Source organism: Leptosomus discolor, chromosome 19 (genome assembly GCF_034619465.1).
Source record: "Leptosomus discolor isolate bLepDis1 chromosome 19, bLepDis1.hap2, whole genome shotgun sequence".
In the NCBI taxonomy this organism is placed as follows: Eukaryota; Metazoa; Chordata; class Aves; order Leptosomiformes; family Leptosomidae; genus Leptosomus; species Leptosomus discolor.
The window spans coordinates 10,961,669-10,978,111 of record NC_141409.1 but is presented as its reverse complement, the minus strand read 5'-3'; the positions used below and the strand labels follow the sequence as shown (position 1 = coordinate 10,978,111).

Sequence of the window (16,443 nt, the reverse complement as noted above, 5' to 3'; positions counted from 1 at the left end):
ACCCCGAGCTTGCCCCGTTCCCAGCACAACCGTATTCCTGCTGACGGACCGTAGGCCAGCGCTCGTGCCAACGATTGCTCAGTGAAGTGGAGCGTAGAGCTGAAGTACGGTCGCCGAGAAAAAAAAAATCCATCTGACAGCATCTATGGCCCGTGAAGGCCATCGGTAGCGTCACGGCTGCAAATTTACGAGCCCTTTGGAGGAGAGGGAGCAGTATTTCCTTCCGCTGGTTCTACAGCATCATCATTACCTCTCACCATTATTTACGGAGGAAAATGTTTCAGTGTCAACGCCGCTCTGAACCGAGCAGGGAGCCAGCGCAGCTCGCTTCCCGCAGAGGAGTTGGCTTCGCCACGTCATCCGTCCGCGGCGAGGCCGAGCCTTTGCGAGGGTTCTGCGGCTGGAGGGTGGCAAGTTCCTCAGCCCGGCGGGGTCACCCTTCAAGGCGGCCGAGGCCCCACCTCCAGCGGGGCGCTGGTGTGCCTGGTGGAGGGCAAAGGACTGGAATTGGGTAAGGAGGCTCCACGCCGCCGCCCCAGCTCCTCCTCTACTGTCCTGCATCCCCATGGCAACCAGCTCCACTGACAAATTAATTTTCTTCTGCTATTAGAAAAAGGAAGCTACCAACCGCGCCAAATCCCCTCCTCAGAGTTTCAGGAAAGCCATTTTTCACCCTCCCTTCTGTGTTTGCAATCCGTTAGTAAATTTTGCCCCACGTGGCCTTCCCCCTGCTCCCTTCCCCCAAAGCAGTACTGGATCAGCAGCAGGTAAGCGCCTAGAAAAGTGGAGGAAAACAATCACGTTCCTTGCTTATCCACATAAAGATCAGCATCTTTTTAAACATTTACGATGCAAGATGAAGTCCAAGGAGAAAGACGGCCCCTGGACTGGTGGATGCTCCCAGGAATCGCTCAGCCCAAGAGCACCCAGTTTCGTTGATCCCTAATAAAAAAGCTCAAGTGTTTTCAGACACGTGCTTATGCTTTACAAGCTGCACTATGGGAGAGAATGGCTGGAGGCAAAGCTATTTCACACTCACGCCTTTGCCAGATTTCCCACATTAGCTGGAAAAAAAAAAAAGAGGCCAAGGCAGAACACAAAGACTGACAATCAGATCTCATCAGCTGCTGCTGCTGCTTTAGCAGCGAAGATTTGTGTCACCAAGGGATGGAGGTAAGCAGCAAAGCTTCTACCTTTCGTTGTTTGAAGTAAAAATACACCCCAGTTCTCCACAAATAAAAGTCTTAAATCCTAGAATGGTTAAAAATTAAATAGTACTTGGGGTGCTACAAATACACAAGCATCATCATTTCAGACTTCTTGTAGGTGGCATCTTTATTTAGTGTGGTGGGTTTGGGTGGTTTTTTTAAATCCCTCTTAACCACGTAGAGAAAACAGGGATGGAAACACCCAACAGCACACGAGCCGAGCTGACTGGAGAAGGGCAGGATCTCTGCACCCGTCATTCTTCTCCAACAGACACCCGAGCACACGGGTTGCAGCAAACATCCAGAACCACCAGCAGCGTCGCTGGAACCCACGTATGAGGAAAGACCAAGTTTTAGGACTCTACAGATCTTCGACTGCAGGCGCTGCCAACCGCTTCCTCTGCTGTAGCCAGGTTTGCTAGAAATTCTGAAACTCCAGGCACGATCTGCAAACACAAGAAGGCCCAGGATGTTAAGACCACTTCAAAGCCAGCCAGCCAAAGTTCGCAATAAACGTCCAATCTGAGCAGCTAATGAATCCACACCACCCAGGCTCCCGCTGCTCGCGGCGGTACGTACCCGAGCTCAGGCACTGCAGCTAGTTGGGACTGAGAATTCCTTTTAATTACAGAGGCAACGTTTTCAGCTGCTTGAAGAATTACATCAAGGTTTGGCTTGGGTCTGTCCAATGATTATTTTTTTTTTTTCACATCCCAGAGGAAATAAAAAAGCTTCATAAAATGAAAGGAAGTTTTCGGGAAGTCATTATCTGGGCTCGGTTATCACGATTCACAGAGACTTCAGACAAAGCCATTTACTTCAGCGCAGAACCACAGGAACCCGGTAACTCACACTGGCTGCATTCACTGCCGCCAGTGGAAGCTGAGTGCCTGCAAGCCTGCCTGGATCAGGACCCAAAGCAGTAACAGAAGGCAGATGGCACAAATAAATTAAGACTCATTCAGGAGAGGTTCTTTGCCACTAGATCAGAAAGGTTTTCAAAAAAGTCTGGCCAGGCACAGCACACTCTGGTGAGTCTGGGAAAGGGGTAATTTAACAGCACGATAGCTGGAGCCTGCTCTTGGTTACTCTTTCACTCTTAGGCTCCCTAAAAAAAAAAAAAAATAATCAAAGGTGAGTTTGCCAACCTCAATGCAGAGGCAAGCTATTAATAGTGCAGAGAAAGAAAAGCTGGGCTTATTCTTGCGTTCAAAGCCATGACATAAACCAGTTCTAAACGACAAAGGGCTAAGTTAATGTGCAGAAAGATTTTTAATTTCTCTCAGAACCACTTTAATACAAAATATTCATCTTTTCCACAGCTGAGAGCCAGGCAGTTCTTTCAGTAAAGCAATATGCATAGCCTGGGATAGCTGCTCAGTCTTGGGAAGATGGTTAATTAGGAAAATTTTAATAGCTATCCTATGCCTCACACAGTAAAGTTCTAAAGAGAGACTCGTTAGGCACTCACTACCCGTACAGGACCCTTGATGCGAGTAAAGTCTGATGAAAAACCTCAAATAGGTATTTCAGGGTTGAGTCAGGAAATTTAAATAGGAGAGTCACATCTTAAGGCATGCCTCTTTGCATAACCATATCCCCAACCACCTTATTAGCATTCTTTTCCAAAGCCACCGCTGGTAGGCACTGACTTTTCCCAATTAAATGGCTCATTTTGCAGCCAGCAGCTGCCCGCTTGGTTAATGGCACCTTTGGCCCTCATAATGCCCATTTAATGAGGACATTTTCCACCATTTAGCACTGCCAGAGTTTGTCAAGCCGTTGGTGACTGCAAAAGCCTCTCAGAGTTTCCCAGGATTATCTACCTGTAGCCAGAGCTTCCCTCTCGGTGGTGGCACTGGCACGGCAGAGGCTCGTGAGCACCACGACACCCCAGAGCGGGCAGTGACAGGCAGAGCTGCTGGGATATATCGATTCCTGCCCCCCCAGCAGGTCACTGCCTTGGAGGTCACGTTCCTTTGCCGTCATGCCAGCACGTACACACAGCAGAACCCAACTAGAAAGTCACATCGTGCTCTGTTATATATTTTTTTTTTTTGGGGGGGGGGTTTGCCTGCTGTGTTACCAGCTAGGACATGTGCACAGGGAAGCTAGACCTGGTCTTGGGAAACAGGGCAAAGCGTTCCACTGCTGCACTGCAAGTTTAGAAGGACTTTTTAAAAAAAGACTCCAGGTTTTAAGATGAATTTTTGGCTTGGATTACTTGAAATCGATCTTTTCATTTCTTTCTTCATTACGCCTAAGCCACAGTCTCATTATCCTGCACATCTGTGACACAAACGTTTCTTCAGTAGCGTTCTGCGCCAGGCTGCCGTCGTACAAGAGCCTGTTTTGATCACCTCAGGCACTCCCAAGGTACATAAAAGCGTAAGCTCTCCACAAAAGGCTTGTTCTGACCGACAGCTGCCCTTAAAAGGATGCACTTTGGAAGCTGAGAAAGGCAGTTTGAAGAAGTGAAATAAAAAAGTTAATCAGGAGAGTGTTTGAGGTCGCTTACAAAAATTACTGCATTAGCAAAACAGAAGAACCTGAAAGTGATGCGCCTAAAGTAGAGGTTTGTCAGCAAAAAAAAGATGAAAAACCCACTGAATTTTTAGTTCTTCCTGCAAGGAGCATTTTAATTTTTATTTTTTGTATTTGTCCATGTCCCAAAAGTCAGAAGGACAGGATGTACCCAAGGACTTGTACCCAGACACTGACTGCTTGAGTGAGGTTTAGTACGTTTCCAAGAATGGCCTAACGCCTACCTTCGGCCTTGGAAGCAAGTCCCAAACGCAGCCCCGCTCTCCAAAGGCGCTGCAAGAAGGAAAAAAAATCTTCAGTTTGGGTTTTTTCGAGGGGGAAGGAGTATTGAGTTGGGGTTTTCCTGTTTGTTTTCTCCCCCCCGCTCCCCAGCAAGCGCCAGCAGGATGACAAAGCTGCATTTCAGAAGACGGCCGGCTGCACCTTCTGGTCCAGCCTCCTCAGCCCCCTTGGCAGTCACGGCGTTGTTGGCCGAGGGTTTTATTAGTGCTGGGAAAAGGGCGCAATTTTCTCCAGATGGTAAATCCACACCCAGCCGTTTCTAGGTCGTGCCAATACTTTGGAAACAACAGACTTGCGTGCCTGTTTTCCCCGTCTCCTGCACTCCCCGGTGTGGTTCTTGTAACCACATAATGCTAAACCCTGCACGAGGTGCCCTTTTGCTGACAGAACGGGCGGCAGGCAAGGATGTCTTGCAGGCCATAAGGCAAAAATAGAACTCAAGAACAGAGCTGTCACTTCTACTTGTCCTTGCAAAAAAAGATAAAAAAAAAAAAAAGGAAGGACCTTCCCTTGATGCAGCTAAAATTGGCAGCATTTTAACTGCTTTTCAAAGGAATTTTGCTCCATCTTCCGCTGATTCTCTGGAGAAAGAGGCACACGTGGAAACAACATCAAGCTACTAATCTCTGAGCAGTTAAGAAGTTTTGGGCACAGGAAGGCCCTTCATCTCTGACCCCTAATGACACTGTAACATGTCAGGAGAGCAAGTCTCTGAGGACTTGGGACTATTAGAATAAAGAACACTGGAGCTGGCCATTCCTCCGTAACAATAAAGGATGTGACAGGCAAGAAACCTGAATTAGCTTTTCGTGTAGGTATGTGTTAGTAAAACCTCTAACAGGAACATGAAGCAGGGTCGGTTTCACTTCTAAAACATAGAACATGAGGGCAGAAAAGTCACGTATCTCTTGTCACACAAAGGCAGTCACTGTGACCGTCTGCCACGCTGAAGGACAGGGCTAGCTGCTGCACCCTGTCCCTCCACACCTGTCCAGCCTTCACCACGTAAGGTTAACACTCAAGGGGGAAAGAAAAAAAACCCCAAACAGAAAAATCAAGAAATAATTGTCAGGTTCTCATCATTCCTGAGTGCTCACGGGTTTCAGAGCACTAGCAAAGACTTGGCCTCTTCCTCTCTGCCACCTAATGACACAAACGTGGCACGACAGCCACGTCTGCAACACTGGGGCATGGAGCTGCTGAAGAGGGGAACTCGCACCCACTGCTGCTCACCTCAGGTCTTTGAGAAGACCTCCTGGGTCTGCCACGTCACGTGGTTTTCTCTGAAAAAGAAGTGGAAAATATATTTATTTTATATGTTTAATTTATATATTTACACACGCTTCAAAGCCTTTTTATATGGTTACTGTTTCATTTACGACAGAAATTTTGAAGGCCCAGAGGGAAGCGAAAGAAATAAATGCACAGCACCGGCGTGTTTTTACTTCCAGAGGGTTGGGGCCACCAGCATGAGACCCCCAGGACATGCTCCCAGGGATGTCACCAACTTGCCACGTAGCTTTAGGCAAGATCATTTCAGCTTATTCTTCTGTAATACAAGTGTGCTCCAACAGGATCCTACCGTTTTCAAGACTAAATAGCCTCTAGAAAGCCACACACAGCCTTTCTGCTGCACAGGTCAGACAGGACACCTGTCTATTCTGTTACATACAGATCTCACTTTTACGGCAATTAAAATAAAATAAGAAAGGCTTCATTTCTCAAGAGTCTCCTATTAACCAGCCTATTTATAAATACTGTCAGGCTATCAATCACTCTGAGTGCTCACGGGTTTTGGAACAAACGAGCGTAGAATATAGCCTGTCTCTCTCTGCCACCTAATGACACAAAGATGCCACAGCAGCCACCTTTGCAACGCCTGTGGCAGGTTGGGGAAAAAAAAAAAAACAACCCAGAGACTGAAAAATGCGATAGCTACAGGTATAATTAAAGAACAAGATTATAACAGCTACTCAGAAAGCAGCATTACAAAGGTGTTTCGTGCACGTGTAAATGCTAAAAGGAACACACCACTTCGAGAGTTAACAAGATGGCTGAACCTTACTGGGACAGCCTTTGTGCTAAGCACCACTTACCCTGGAATTCTTCAAGACGCACCATCTTTTTCACTTCACTCTTTCTCTGAAGACAGACAAATAAAAAGAAAGAAAAACGCAGTTAATAACAACAAGCGTTTAGCTGACTGCATAAAACCCCTCTTTGTGAACAGCACCACTAAACAGAAAACCTGAAGATTAAGACATAAGCAAAAAAAAACCAACCCGAAACACCTTTGCTGCATAGATTCGTTACTCAAATCTTCAAAACCATTTCCCTCAAAACCTGAAAAGGGGCTGGCCCTCAGTTTTCTCCCCTCCTTCAATGGGAGCACAGCCGTATTCACCTCAATCCTAATACATTCCCGTACATCCCTCTGTAACATGCAGGATCTTTGCTGAGCACAGCAGGGCCTGCAGCAAGCAGAGCACCGGGGGGGACCGGGGGGACCTGCAGGTCTCCTCCTGCCGTGCCCGGCCACGTGGCTCAGCGGGGGGACACTTTGTCCCCTCTGCGGCCCAGAAACCTCAGGAGGGTGAGGTGGCGAGGCTGAGGCCCAAAGCCTGATGTTCCTGGGGGTCACCCAGCGCCCTAAGACCAGCCCCTCACACGCAGGCAGCCCCCCCCGGCTTGGACACAGGAACCACCCGTACCTCCAGTCACACCTTCCTCCTCCTCCTCCTCCTCCCCCTGCACAGGGGGGTCTGCCGGCCCGCAGCCACGTCCTCACGCCGCAGCCTTCCCTTGTTGAGCGAAGGGGGAGAAGCGAAGCGGAATCGACCGCCGCCGCCCAACAGCCGCCGTCAGGGCTCGCCCTGAAGAAGCTTCGCTTCAACATGGCGCGGGAAGGGGCGCCTGGGGAGAGCAGCCGGCGGAGGGCGCGGCGCAGGCCCTGCCGGGAAGGGCCCTCCTCGGCCTCCGCCGCCCGAGGGGTCCAGAGACCCTCCCCTCGCCCCGCCGGGACAGGCCGGCCCCGCTCCCCGCAGACGGACCCGCCGGGCGCTGCTCTCCCCGCCGAGCTCCCCGCCGAAAGGGCTGCGGGGCGCCCGCCTTCCCCTTATATAGGGCGCGCGGGCGGAAGTGCCGGGGGGGACCATCCGCGCCGCGTGCTCGCCCTCCCGCGCGCTCCCCCTGCTGGGCGGGAGGACGCAGGGCCGCGGCCATGGCCGGGGACACGGGGCCAGGAGGTGGGACAGGGACCCCCGGCCCGGGCCGCTCCCCCGCGCTGGGCCTGACCCCCAAGGCTGCAGCACCGCCCTGAGGCCTCCTACGGGGACACACGGCGTGTGAGGGGCTGGATCGCCCTTTTCTCAGCTGCTCCCTGGCGTCCCCCCGCGGCGACGGCAGAGGCTGGACCCTGGGACAAAACGGGGACCCTCCACCGTTTTGTGACATGCCAGCCAGCCTTGTACCCCTCCCTGCCTCTGGCCTGCAACACCACGGGGGTCCCCAAGCTGGGAACGCCCTTCACCCCCCATCCCACAACCACAAACATTCGCCAGACGGCCCCGTACTTTCCCGTTCCACAAGAGAAGAAAGAAAAAGGATCACGGGGCCCTTTATTTGTCAAGGGGCTCGAGATACAAGTGGTTTCACATCAAGTCACAAGCTCAGGAACCGGAAGGCCACAGGACAGAGACACCTCCTTGCAACAGCGACAAACACAAGGGCAGGAGTCGGGTCTGGCCTGGCTCCGTCTCCCCTCGCATCGCTACGGACAAATTTTCTTTCGAGCTGGAACCCACCACCACCAGATCCCTGCACAGCAGCAGAGCCGGGGGGGGTCCCTTCCACAACCAGCCCAGCTCTGCCAAAAGCTGGCGCTCTGGGTGCAGGGTCAGTCCCGCAGAGCCCACGGGAGCAGCGCAGGACGCCCATCGCTGGGCACGGCCGAGCCTGTCCCGAGGGCTCTAATTGCCCTCCGCTTTCCTCCGCAGCTCGTCGAAGACCTCACTCTGCCTCCTCTTGTCCTTGGCGCGGATGATGGTCATCTTGAAGAGCTTGCAGTAGAGCTCCATGGCGGAGGGGCTGTCGTCGTTCCCGGGGATCGGGTAGGTGATCAAACAGGGGTTGCAGTTTGTGTCCACCACCCCCACCGTGGGGATGTTCATCTTGGCAGCATCCCGGATGGCCACGTGAGGCTCGAAGACATTGTTGAGGCTGCTGAGGAAGATGAAGAGGTCGGGCAGGCGGACGCCGGACCCGAAATGGATGTGGGCGTTGGTGAGCAGGCCGCCCTGCCAGTAACGGGTGTGGGCGTACTCCCCGCACTCCCGTGCCGTGCTCTCGACGAGGTGGCAGAACTGGCGTTTGCGGCTGATGAAGAGGATGATGCCCTTGCGGTAGGCGACGTGGGCGGTGAAGTTGAGGGCCAGCTGGAGGTGCTGCATCGTCTGATCCAAGTCGATGATGTCCTGATCCAGGCGGCAGCCGAAGATGTAGGGCTCCATGAACCTGCAGGGGCAGAGGGAGGGCGACACAAGGGGACGCGGGGATGGGGTGCTGCATCGAGCAGAGGTTCCGAACGTGGCGTGGCCCCACCGAAACCTTCCCACGCTCCAGCTCCCAGCCGATACCAGAGGTGCTCTCTGCTGAGACCCCCTGTGCACAGCGCCGGGTTCAGGGGGCTGCAGGTCTCACACCCCTCTCCGTGCCCCACGCTGACTCGCGTCCTTCTACTTTCGCAGGGCAGCAACCGTGCCCAGGTAGAAATGGGGGTCTGTGTGGGCAGTTGCAGACCCAGACAGATCTACTGCAGCCCCCAGAGGCTGACAGGGCCTAGGGAAACACTCAACACCATCAAGCCCTGGATCACAGAACAGGGTCACTCACCTATGCCGACATCCCTTTTTGTGCCCCAGGTGCACTCGAGCATCAAAGAGATCTTTCAGAGAGAAGAGCTCCTTCACGTTGAAGAAGTCGGGGTGCTTGAGCGGCTTGGACAGCAGCTTGTCATCCACCGCTGAGAGAAGGGGAATTAAAAAAAACATACTAAAAAATCATTGTTCTCTCTTGTTGTGTCTGCAGGGGATGAGCCGGCACTGGAGAAAAGGCTCACGGCCACCTGCCTGCCCCAAGGGCCCGGCGATCCCAGCCAGGACATTGCTCAGGTGCCGGTAGTGCCCAGGGGTGCAGAAGCCCGGTTTGGGGGGGCCCCTCCCCCCTCCTTTTCCCCGAGGAAGGGGCCGGTGCACGGCAGCACTCACCGCAGGGCTGGGTCGCCGCCGGGGCCAGGGCCGAGGCCGGTACGCTGCTGTAGAGCCGCGGGGCTGCTGCGGGGAGAGAAACACGGGGGGTCGCACCGGCGGGGAGCGAAACGCGGGGGGGGGGTCGCACCGGCGGGGAGCGAAACGCGGGGGGGGGTCGCACCGGCGGGGAGCGAAGCGCGGGGGGGGGGGTCGCACCGGCGGGGAGCGAAGCGCGGGGGGGGGTCGCACCGGCGGGGAGGACCGGGCACGGCCGGGATGGGGTGGGCACGACCCCCTCACCTGCCCGCAGGAGCCGCGGTGCCGCCATCCTCCGCGCCCGGCGGCCGCAGGACGAGCAGCAGCAGCAGCAGGAGGAGGAGGAGGAGGAGGAGGAAGGTCAGGCGGCGCCTTCCGCTTCCTGCCCGGCCCCCGCGCCCTCCCCCCGGGGCGGGGCGGCTGCTGGGTGGGGGCGGGGAGCGATCGTCGCCCGCCCGCCGCGTCCCGTCGCCAGGCAACGCCGGTGCCCGCTGCCCGGTCCCGGCTGCCATGTCCCGCCCGGAGGCGACCGCGGGCAGCCCCGGACCTCGCACCAGCGACTGGTACCGCACCAGCCCCGGCCTGCCCGGCCGCTTCCAGCAACCCGCATGTTTCCGCGGCTACGGGTGAGTGCGGACCCCGGCCCCGGCCGAGCGGGGCCCCCGGAGCCGCCCCCCCCAGCACCCCCCGCTCCCGCCTGTGCTCTCTCCCCCCCCCCGCAGGGAGCCGGAGCCTCACCCCCGGTACCGGACCACGAACCAGGCCTACGGCAGCAAAGCCCCCACGGTGCACGAGGTGCCGGTAGGTGATGGAGACACCCCCCGGGGGGGGCTTCGGAGACGGTGTCTCGGAGTTTTGGGCCCTGCGAACATCCCCCGGCGATGAAGCCCCCGAGGCAGATGAGGGCACAGCGCCCGTCTCCTTGCCCCCGAACTCCCGCGGGCGGCAGGTGCTGCCGGTGTTGGCACTTCAATCACCTTCCTCCCCGTTTCTCGCTCCCGCAGACCTCTTTCCACGTCACCTCACACGCGTTTTCGAACGCTCTGGCACGGGGTGGCATGTACAGAAATAACGGGCTCAACACCGCCCTGGAGAAGAGCCACGTCACCGGCCCGGACAACTTCATCACCGCTTGGGACCACCTCAACTTCCATCCCAGCTACAACCCCAGCGGCCCGTCGCACTGTTAGACCTGAGGCCACGACAGGACGAAGCCGCTTCGGTTTACTGCTGGCTGCCTAGATTAAAAAAACCCAAACAACCCCCCCCCCAAACCCCCCCCCCAAACATGAGCAAGCAAACACCAGCACTGACCTTGTCCTAAATCTGTTGCTAAGCCTCGTCGGGAAGCGTGACAGGAGGCACAGCACCACGCAGCGTAGCTGCTAATCGAGGTTACAGGCTGTTTCATCACGAATACAGCAGGTTTCCAGCACACTCACACCCGGTGCCACCAGGCTGGGACAGGGCACCTTTATTAGAGCCCTTGGCTGCAGGTCACCTCTCCTGAACGTGGGCTTGGGATGTCGTTATCGCTGAGGGGAGTGAAGCCGTATAGACAGACCGTCAGGAAAATAATTCCCGTGGCAGGCTGAGCAGCAGCAGATCAACACGCTGCGCTTCACACTATTAACCACCTCAGTTAGGATTTAATGAGAATTTTTCTCCTGAACACAGGAAAGAAAATAATCTTTCAGCTCGGTGAGACTTGCTATGACATTGTGATGAATAGCTACAGAATCAGCAGGTTAAAGGTAGCAGTACCTTGCTAAATAACACACCCCCCCACTCCAAACTGGAGGGTTTTTTAAGCAGGACTCCTACCTAGTTAAGGACACAAATTTAGCTTTGGGGGAAAAGCAGTTTAAATCTCTGTTATCAAAACCCAGTTCAGTAATTTGTTGGGAAAAACACATAGGGCCACTTTGGTACTAGATGAAAAGAATTAATTTACAGAGCGTATGTTATTAGGAGTAATATCTTTATTTATAAAGATTTAATGAATATCTTTATTTTTAAATATTTAATGTGATTAAATGTCAGTAAATAGCTCATATAAACCAATTTGCTTAATTTATAGGCAGCGTATAAATACTAGAACAACATACATTACATATAGATATACTCCCTTAACCTTTCGTCTGTCACTAACGATCCTTTAAACTCTCTCCTCATGTACCACATAGCATTAAAAATTAAGATTTTTAAACTGTTTCTGTACTATTTAACGAATAACCAAACTGCATGTTTTCCAGAGGTACTCATTAAGCCTCAGGGCTTCTTGTTCATCTTTCTCACCTCTTAAAACCGCAACGTTTCAAGAAATGATCCAAATAAAGACCAACAAGCAAAAAGAAAATGGTTTTTTAAGTTTTATTGTAACAACTGTCGTTACACAGCCCCTGAAACTGCGTCATTTCGACAGTACCTGCACTGAAAGGAACACCTTGGCACGTCTGGCTTAAAAACCAGTCTGCTTGTTTATGGATGGGCCGTGGTCCTACCTTACAGGTACAACATACTGATAGTATATATTTAAAATGAGCATGTTCTAGCTGTTTGCTAAAAATTTTAAAAAATGGGTGTAATGGTCCATCCCATACCACTGCGAATGATATTCTTCCCATGTCAGAGCTATTCCCCATTTTTATACAGCCTTACAAGCTGCACAGGAAGCACGGCGAGGCGAGATACTCAAACGTACTTGCCAGGCAGAGGTATTCTGCTCAGTTAATGATGTCACCAAGCCAAGACCTGAAGTCCAAAACCGAGCAGGCCTGTCCTTGTGCCGTTTTCAAACACCCCAGCCCCAGCGTAGCTGCACGTTCCTGGCCCCACCAGCGAGACGTCAGCCACGCCGACCGCACCAAACAATTCCCGTTTGCACTGCACTGCACGCGGTTGTCTCCCAGGCGGAACAGGCGCTAAATCCACCTCTGCTGAAACACACCAATACACTGGAACAAGTAAACAGACTAATGGACCTGAAAAGTCAACTTTTTAAATATTTAACATACGAAAATAAACAAGCAACCCTCTGTCATTTACTGTTATTCTTCTATCAGACTCTAAACAATACCTTGCGCTTCTCATAACTTCCCTTTCTTCTCCTGAAACAAAAAATAACATAAAGCGCTGAATTAATATAAACAGTTGTGACAATTTCACATATATTTTTATCCACAGATTTTTCTGTAGGTGGAATAATTTAGGCATAAGACTGCCTCTTAAAAATACCAATTTGGTGGGTTTTGTCAAGTATTTTCCACCTGTTTTCACACTTTGTCTAAACCCACCCACCTCTTTTCTTCCTTGCCTTAATTTCCTCCCTTTTTGTTTTATTCCTGAACTGAAACCAGTTCCTTTGAACAGTTTTGCACGCAGTGTACATCACCCTCACATAGATGGTACCCCAAGATGCCGTACAAATTCAACGCACCATCCTAAAGACGGCACGCTTTACCGCAGAGAATCTACCTGAAACAGTCTCTTTCTACTCTGTATTTTGAAAGCATGATTTTCACATCTGCAGGTAAAATTATGTGAGGCTGAACTATCAAACCAGGACAAACTGCAGTTCTTAAAGGTCTGGAAAACTAAAAAGCATGTACATTAATAAAAGAAATGGTGGCAGAGACGGCGTGTTCCTTCCCTGTGTAAAAAGCAGCTACGCGTCAAAACGTACACGTTCCTAAAATAGCAGCGAAAAACTGTTTATGAAAATTTAAGGTAGCCCTTGCGGCCCCCTGAGGATCCTTGAAGATTGCCCTTCCTGATGAGCAGAAAAATAGTCACTGTGGTAAAAATAAAACAATACACCTATTTTCAGAGCCCTGAGCGAGCACAGACTTGTCTGAGAACTCTGGTAGTGCCGTCAGGATGCTGTACCTTACCAGTAGCCATAGTAAAATATACTGAGTAGTTAAGAACTTAACACCCAAATTAGCAAGTTTTGTGCTCTGACTGCAAAAAGAAAATCATTGTGAATTTTTAACAAATATAAACCATCACTCATCTAAAAAAAGAAAAAAAAAGTAATTTTTTTACATGCTTGAGTAGACCTGAATTCATGGTTCCACGCACGTACCTACTGCAATAGATAAAGGATCAAGTCAATGCCTCGGGAGGGCTGGAATAATGGCAAGAGGAGTTGTTCTGGGCGCTCACCAGAGCCTTTTCAGCTGTCACTGGAGCACTGAAAAGGGCCAGGAGGGGAGGACAGTCTGTGCCTACTCTGCGGCTGGCTGCCTGTTATGATCAGTATCAATAAAAGAAAAAAACCACTTTTTTGGTAGCACATCTACGGAGGCTCGACCTCAAGACATCCGTATCGCAGTCCCAAACGCGGCGCTATACACGTGGGACTCTTGCTCATGAATTTATTCTCACTCACTACGATCTTTCTGCTCCTCAGCTGTTCAACCTTTAACCCGTAATGCGTAAGAGTGATTTCTTACTGCTCCGAGACACCAGACTTCTCTTTTTCGCACGAGTGAGGAGATCTGTACCCAGAACGCCGGTGCTGCCCGCGGAGCCATGGCACTCATGGCTGCGGCACCAACTCCGGAGACGTTGGCTGACACACGATTTAGTTCCATCCCCTGCGGGCGGGCGCTCGCTCCTCCTTGGCAAGTCAGCAATTCCCATGGGACAAACTGGAAAAACCACTTGCTGAGACCCAATACGACTGGGAGGACTCAGAGGAAGGAGGGAACATCCGTACCATATGGGCACAGCAACGCCCAGGGCGACAGGCTGGTTTGCGCACCGAAAACAGCAGGCTTCCTTCCTTCCCTGCCTCCCACCCTGAAGACAGGCGCAGAGCCCCCTCGCCTCCTAGAACCTCAGGGCTGGGTGTCACCATGTCCCCCGTAGGCAGGAAAGCACCTTCACCCCATCTCTGCACTACCAGGGGCTCCCAGGCTACCGCCAGCCTTCGACAGGGGGGCAGAGAGGATCGTGAGCTCACCCTGGAGGCCGCAGGAGCTGTGCTACAGGGGATGCTGTTCAGAAACACACCGAGGGCTTTCCAAGCGAATCACAGACCTCACCTGCTAAACCCGGCCTCAAGAACAAGGAATCCCTTTTGCTAACCCTACTACTGGAGAGGGACGAGCACATGGGAGGACTCCACTTCTCGACCACAAGCGCCAGGAAAGAAAACTGCTGTCAGGGTTTTGCTAAAACGACAAGCGCCACTCTCACCTCCCAGAACGCCCACAACTTTTTTTGCCTATGTACTTTGTCGGGATCTCCTTCATTTTTTGGTTATTAAGAACAACATTCCCTCAAACAGCCACATCCTTAAAGCTCTGGATTCTGTTTTGCAGTCAGGAGGAAATCACACGCTAGTGTCACACAGGAGAGCCCAGTCCCGGAAAGCAGGTGGCTGGAGACAACAGGAGGCAAGAAGCAAGAGCAGCAGGTGAACCGAGATCCTGTTCCCAGGTTTGGCGGACACAAACGCTGTGAGCAGCTGCAAGGGTGGCAGCCTGCCCTCACAGACACCCCCGGCACACGTTAATGACATCCTTGCAGCACAGCCAGGAAAAAAGACAACACAGGAACACTGCTCACTACAGACGATGACACAAACCATCGGAGCGCTCTGGTTTCACGGTCCATGGTCAGAACCCCATTTATTAAACATTATAAACTTATCAATGTACACCGTTTCCTATATACAAATCAAGTTTATCAATTTAAAAAAGTGCCGTTTGAAATTAGGTTTCATTTAAAGCACAAGGGAAGCGGAATTGCATCGTAACTGAAAGCGAAACAGTTCGAGTCGTACTGAGAACACAGACACATCGACAGGGGCACAAGACACCTTTTAAGTCTTAATGTTGATTTACTGAAAACTTCTGAGGAGAAACATTCAGCTTATTTTATACAAACAGTACACAGTGCTTCCATCACGTCTGTTAAAATTAAGTGTACAGTTTAATCCTTTTAAAGCAAGGTACTCTGAAAATTTCTATTTTAAAATACCAGCCTATTTACCTATTCCAAACAAAAGGCCCAAATCCTGCAACCGAATCAAGGCAGACAAAAATATACGCCTGTGTAGACTGACTGCAGGCACGTGAGCTAAGTAAAAAACACTTTTCCAAGGTATCCTACCACAAAAATGAGATGATCTAGCACACCGATCTTTTAAACAAACCAACCAACCCACCCAAGGACTACAAAAAAGTGGCCGGGCAGTAAGAAATGTCAAGTGACCACTACAAACATGTTTAAAATGTAACTGCACAACAGTATAAACACACAAAGGATGTCATTTATTTCTCTACATGCCACAGTTACTTGTCCTACTCTATGCTACGCGGTAGTTTGCCAATATTCTTGCAAATGCGACCACACCAGGGGATACGATGCGATACTGGAGCCTTTCTCGACGGCTTTTGCTCCGTTTCGCAGCGTTCAGGCCAGCCTCCAGGAAGACTGCCCGAGTGACCGAGAAACGAAGCGATACCGAGGGGTAGTTTGGCTGAGAGAAGTTCTGAAGAAGACTAGATAAAGAGACTAATGGATCAATTCACAGGGACAAGATGTAAGAACAAACTACTCCAAGGACTTCACTACATACAAATGAAGAGGAAAGAACCAGCCGACACCTTAAACTCACACTTTTTTGGATTTTTCAGTGAAACCAGTGTGGGGGCACTTTTTTTGGTGATATGAACGTGCTACTTCGATCCCGTTTACAGTCAGTACAAATAAAAACATCGCAGTGAAAAATTGCTTTATTCTGGCTGCTGGAACCGGAGGCAAGAGAAAGCACTACCAGTATGAAAGAACAGTGCTGAAAATATCCTTGGCGTTTACATCAGGGACTTCCTACAGCAAACCTAGCTTTGTTCTATTGCACACAAACTGTAAATGAAAATAGAAGTTCACAGAAATTTAACGTTTTAGAAACCACTTGTGAAAAAGGAAAGTAAGTGCACTCAATTCAAGAAGGTTCATTCGGGAAACCAAAAGCCATCGCTGGGGAATTGCAGGGCATCAAAACGCGACTGGCGAAGGACGAGGAATTCTTTCAGCCTCACAGTGTGTAATTCTTTCAGGCCCAACAGTGTGTAAACCTGGCGAAATCCACAGCAAGCACGTGGTCTGAGGGG

General features: G+C 51.4%; 2 protein-coding genes, 1 long non-coding RNA gene and 2 other non-coding genes across 6 annotated transcripts; 1 reads left to right on the top strand and 4 right to left on the bottom strand.

Annotated features, from left to right (window-relative positions):
* Positions 1 to 1,309: 1,309 nt before the first annotated feature.
* LOC147414121 (uncharacterized) lies at positions 1,310 to 6,954 on the bottom strand. The gene is made up of 6 exons (XR_015183970.1): positions 6,746 to 6,954; positions 6,131 to 6,176; positions 5,268 to 5,317; positions 3,977 to 4,025; positions 1,788 to 2,316; positions 1,310 to 1,654 (listed from the first exon to the last, which is right to left on the bottom strand). It is a non-coding gene; the product is annotated as an uncharacterized LOC147414121 (long non-coding RNA).
* On the bottom strand, positions 5,099 to 5,227 carry LOC147414123 (small nucleolar RNA SNORA17). The gene has a single exon (XR_015183975.1). It is a non-coding gene; the product is annotated as a small nucleolar RNA SNORA17 (small nucleolar RNA).
* LOC147414122 (small nucleolar RNA SNORA17) lies at positions 5,791 to 5,923 on the bottom strand. The gene has a single exon (XR_015183974.1). It is a non-coding gene; the product is annotated as a small nucleolar RNA SNORA17 (small nucleolar RNA).
* Positions 6,955 to 7,664: 710 nt separating the features above from the next.
* MRPS2 (mitochondrial ribosomal protein S2) lies at positions 7,665 to 9,608 on the bottom strand. Of its 2 annotated transcripts, none has more exons than XM_086475764.1 (4): positions 9,560 to 9,608; positions 9,299 to 9,394; positions 8,925 to 9,054; positions 7,665 to 8,546 (listed from the first exon to the last, which is right to left on the bottom strand). In XM_086475764.1, exons 1-4 carry the CDS (start codon positions 9,606 to 9,608, stop codon positions 8,003 to 8,005), a joined length of 819 nt encoding a protein of 272 aa, XP_086331890.1. In that variant the 3' UTR covers positions 7,665 to 8,002. The 2 variants fall into 2 exon arrangements, with proteins under 2 accessions (XP_086331890.1, XP_086331891.1); XM_086475765.1 differs by having other exon boundaries at positions 9,299 to 9,364; positions 9,581 to 9,608.
* Positions 9,609 to 9,826: 218 nt separating this feature from the next.
* On the top strand, positions 9,827 to 10,506 carry PIERCE1 (piercer of microtubule wall 1). Its single transcript, XM_086475848.1, has 3 exons — positions 9,827 to 9,942; positions 10,039 to 10,117; positions 10,321 to 10,506. Exons 1-3 carry the CDS (start codon positions 9,827 to 9,829, stop codon positions 10,504 to 10,506), a joined length of 381 nt encoding a protein of 126 aa, XP_086331974.1.
* Positions 10,507 to 16,443: the final 5,937 nt, after the last annotated feature.